At 33.9% G+C, this 3166-nt stretch overlaps 1 protein-coding gene across 1 annotated transcript; it reads right to left on the reverse strand.

Moving 5' to 3' along the window:
- Positions 1-17: 17 nt before the first annotated feature.
- On the reverse strand, positions 18-1167 carry LOC112010772 (probable caffeoyl-CoA O-methyltransferase At4g26220). The gene is made up of 3 exons (XM_065781766.1): positions 853-1167; positions 644-775; positions 18-493 (listed from the first exon to the last, which is right to left on the reverse strand). Exons 1-3 carry the CDS (start codon positions 958-960, stop codon positions 203-205), a joined length of 531 nt encoding a protein of 176 aa, XP_065637838.1. The 5' UTR covers positions 961-1167; the 3' UTR covers positions 18-202.
- Between the last annotated feature and the right edge of the window lie 1999 nt (positions 1168-3166).

A 3166-nucleotide genomic window follows, 5' to 3' on the forward strand; every position in this document is an offset into this window, starting at 1 on the left:
AGGAAGAAGTGGGTGAAGTCACCTGTTACTTTAGTAACCTGAGGCTCTGATGATTCCAAAATCACGAACTGATTTTCAGTCTTCATATGACTACTAATATTTGAAGGAGTAACAATCTATGCGAGGTAATTCAGGCGCGTTTACATTCAAACTCATAAACAAGTAAAATGCAGAGAAGTTTCAAATTCCAAGCAGTTCCTCATTAGAGACGCCGCCTGCAGATTGTGATACCATCACCCAAAGAAGCATGTGAAATTTGGACACGAGGATCAACTGCAATTAATTTGTTAAACTCAATCATTTTCTCCCTTATCTCTCTCCCGAATTCTGGAACCAATGCATCAGGAATCACAACTGATCCTCTTCGGAGTGTGTTATCATAGACAACTAGGCCACCCACCTTTAACAGATTCATCAGCCTCTCATGGTTGTTCCAGTAATTAACCTTGTCAGCATCAACAAAAGCAAAGTCAAAACTCCCTTCGTTTTCATGCTGCAAAAAAGAAAGAGAAACTTGAAGACTTTACTGTGGTAGTAAACTGATGAGCTGAATAAAATTTAAAACTAGAGGAAATAGAGATAATAAGATCATATTGTGGCAATCAGGAAAGAATATTAATAATAAAAGGAAATATATCCTTACATTTTGCAGTAGCTGATCAAGAACTGGTAAAGCTTCCGACTCAATGAAATCAATTTTGTCTGCAATACCAGCTTTCTTGATAATCGGCAACCCAATCTCAAATGTCTCCCGATTTACATCTATGGCTGTAATCTACAGTAATGTATGGCAAACCATAAGTAATTTTATAGGTAACTATAAGAAACTCACTGAAGATATCCATCGCAGACCTTGCCGTCCTCAGGAATTGTAAGAGCAGTGAGGAGAAGAGAGTATCCTGTGTAAACTCCAAGCTCAATAGTCCTTTTTGCATCAACTAGCTTCAACAGCATGGCCATCAACTGACCTACATCTGGTGCAGTAGAGTAAAAAGACCTAAAAATGAAAAGCTAATTATCTTTCTGGAATCTGTTAGATAAAAAAATGCTTGAAACTCTCCACCAAGTCATTTTAAAGGCATAATCAAGAATGGGTGCTATAAACAACTTCACTAGTTCTTTCAGTGCCAACTACTGAATCAGTAAGATGATTTACAATATGCACATCATTCTTTGTCTTGTGCACCATTTCTTAAAGTGGGATATACCGCACGAATTAATTTGTTCCATTTCATTCCCATGGCCTTTTTTTGGATAGTGCCTTACATTTGTTTTTTTTTTTTTTTTTTTTTTTGAGAGAGAGAGAGAGAGAACATGGTTAGTTATTAGTATTAGTCCTTAATTATTATTTTTTTTCTTTTGTTTTTAATTCTAAAATGGTGGGTATGCTAAAAGAATTGAAGAAGAGAGAAAATGTGTGGTATAAGCTAAGGCAATCAATGGGAGATTAATGAGATAACAGTAAAATATAAGTTAATGTAAACTTTTGGGTAACAGTAAAAAAATACTTAATAAAAAGAGTTAAAAAAATGTTAAATGTAAAATTAGAGCACCATGTGGCAAGACCTCATGCACTCTTGCATAAGGTCTCTTTCTTTTTCTTTTTCTTTTTCTTTTCTTTTTCATTAACATAATTTTTATTTTTAACACTGCAAATTATGAATAACTGCAATAAAACAAAAAAGAAGCACCAATTCACTTGAAGTTAAATAGGGGAATTACTTATTTTGATTGGGCAAAAATAGAAGAAAGAATGTGTTGGACTTAGGAAAGCACTAATTGCATATGCTGCTTGTGATTATCTTTCAATGTTTTATGGCCATTTGGATTGAGGGGGAGTAGAGCGGATTTGACCAAAAATTAGCTTATTTTTAGCCAACTTTACTCTACTCTCCTCCACTCTCACTCTTTCCTCTCTCAATTCAAACGGGCCCTTAGATCATTACGCTCCACTACTGGCAATTTATCTGTACAAAAACGAAAGAACTTAACCTTGGACTTTTGTCTCTAGGAGTATGATCTCAATAAAAAGAGTTCATTTTTAACCATTTAAATAAGGTTAGCATAGTTTAGGTAATGCACTTTTACTACAATTCTTATAAACATCATATCCTACTGATGGTTTTGAGAATGTTATACATATATTATAGCATAATTGTTATAGAATTTTGGTATTAATCAGTTCATGGTAAGAGTTAACCAAAAAAAAAAAAAAATATTTTGAGGTTTCGCTGGCTTGATGGTGGTGGAAGGCCAGCCAGCATGACGATAGCGGTGGCCTCTTAGATTCCTTTCTTTCTCTCTCTTACAAATATTTTGTTAATCTCAAATTTTTTTTTAAAAATTTTGGTAATTGTGAAACAATGCGTTCCATTTAACAATCAAAAATATTTTTGTGTCTCTCTATCTCTCTCTAGTACCTTATTGGGTTAGTTATATTAGTCCTTATTATTATTTTTTTTTTTGGTACTTTTGTTTTTAATACTAAAATGGCGGGTATGCTAAAGCCTAAAAGACATGAAGAAAAGAGGAAGGTCTGGTGTAAGCTTAGTCAATTAATGAGGTAACAGTAAAAATAAGTTAATGTGATATTTTGGGTAACAGTAAAAAAAAAAAACTTAATGAAAAAAGGTAAAAAATGCTAAATGCAAAATTAGAGCGCCACATGACATGACCTCATGCACTTAGTATGAGGTCTCTACTTTATGGTCTGTTTGGATTGAAGGAGAGGGAGGGTGAATAAAATAGATTTAGCCCAAAATTAGCCTATTTTCAGCCAACTCTACTCTACTTTCCTTCACTTCTACTTTTTCCCCTCTCGATCCAAACGGGCTCTTAGAGCATTATGCTCCACTATTGGCAATTTATCACAAAAACAAAAGGACTTAACCTTGGACTTTTGTCTCTAGGACTATGATCTCAATAAAAAGAGTTAATTTTTAACCATTTAAATAAGATTAGCATAGTTCAGGTAATGCACTTTTGCTGCAATTCTTATAAACATCACATTCTACTTATGGTTTTGAGAATGTTATAGATATATTATAGCATAATTGTTATAGAATTTTGGTAGTAATGAGGTCATGGTAAGAATTAAGAAAAAAAAAAAAAAATACCCGTAGAGGTTTCACGGGCTTGATGGTGGTGGGAGGCCGGCTAGCATGGT

This window comes from Quercus suber, unplaced genomic scaffold (genome assembly GCF_002906115.3).
Source record: "Quercus suber isolate HL8 unplaced genomic scaffold, Cork oak 2.0 scaffold_277, whole genome shotgun sequence".
In the NCBI taxonomy this organism is placed as follows: domain Eukaryota; kingdom Viridiplantae; phylum Streptophyta; class Magnoliopsida; order Fagales; family Fagaceae; genus Quercus; species Quercus suber.

What these genes read in the sequence shown, in the direction of transcription:
- LOC112010772 (XM_065781766.1), bottom strand. Translation starts at nt 960, where the DNA reads ATGGCCATGCTGTTGAAGCTAGTTGATGCAAAAAGGACTATTGAGCTT. An exon ending in CAATTCCTGAGGACGGCAAG is followed by an intron (nt 776 to 852) that starts GTCTGCGATGGA and finishes ACATTACTGTAG; the next exon opens with ATTACAGCCATAGATGTAAA. An exon ending in TTGATCAGCTACTGCAAAAT is followed by an intron (nt 494 to 643) that starts GTAAGGATATAT and finishes TCTTTTTTGCAG; the next exon opens with CATGAAAACGAAGGGAGTTT.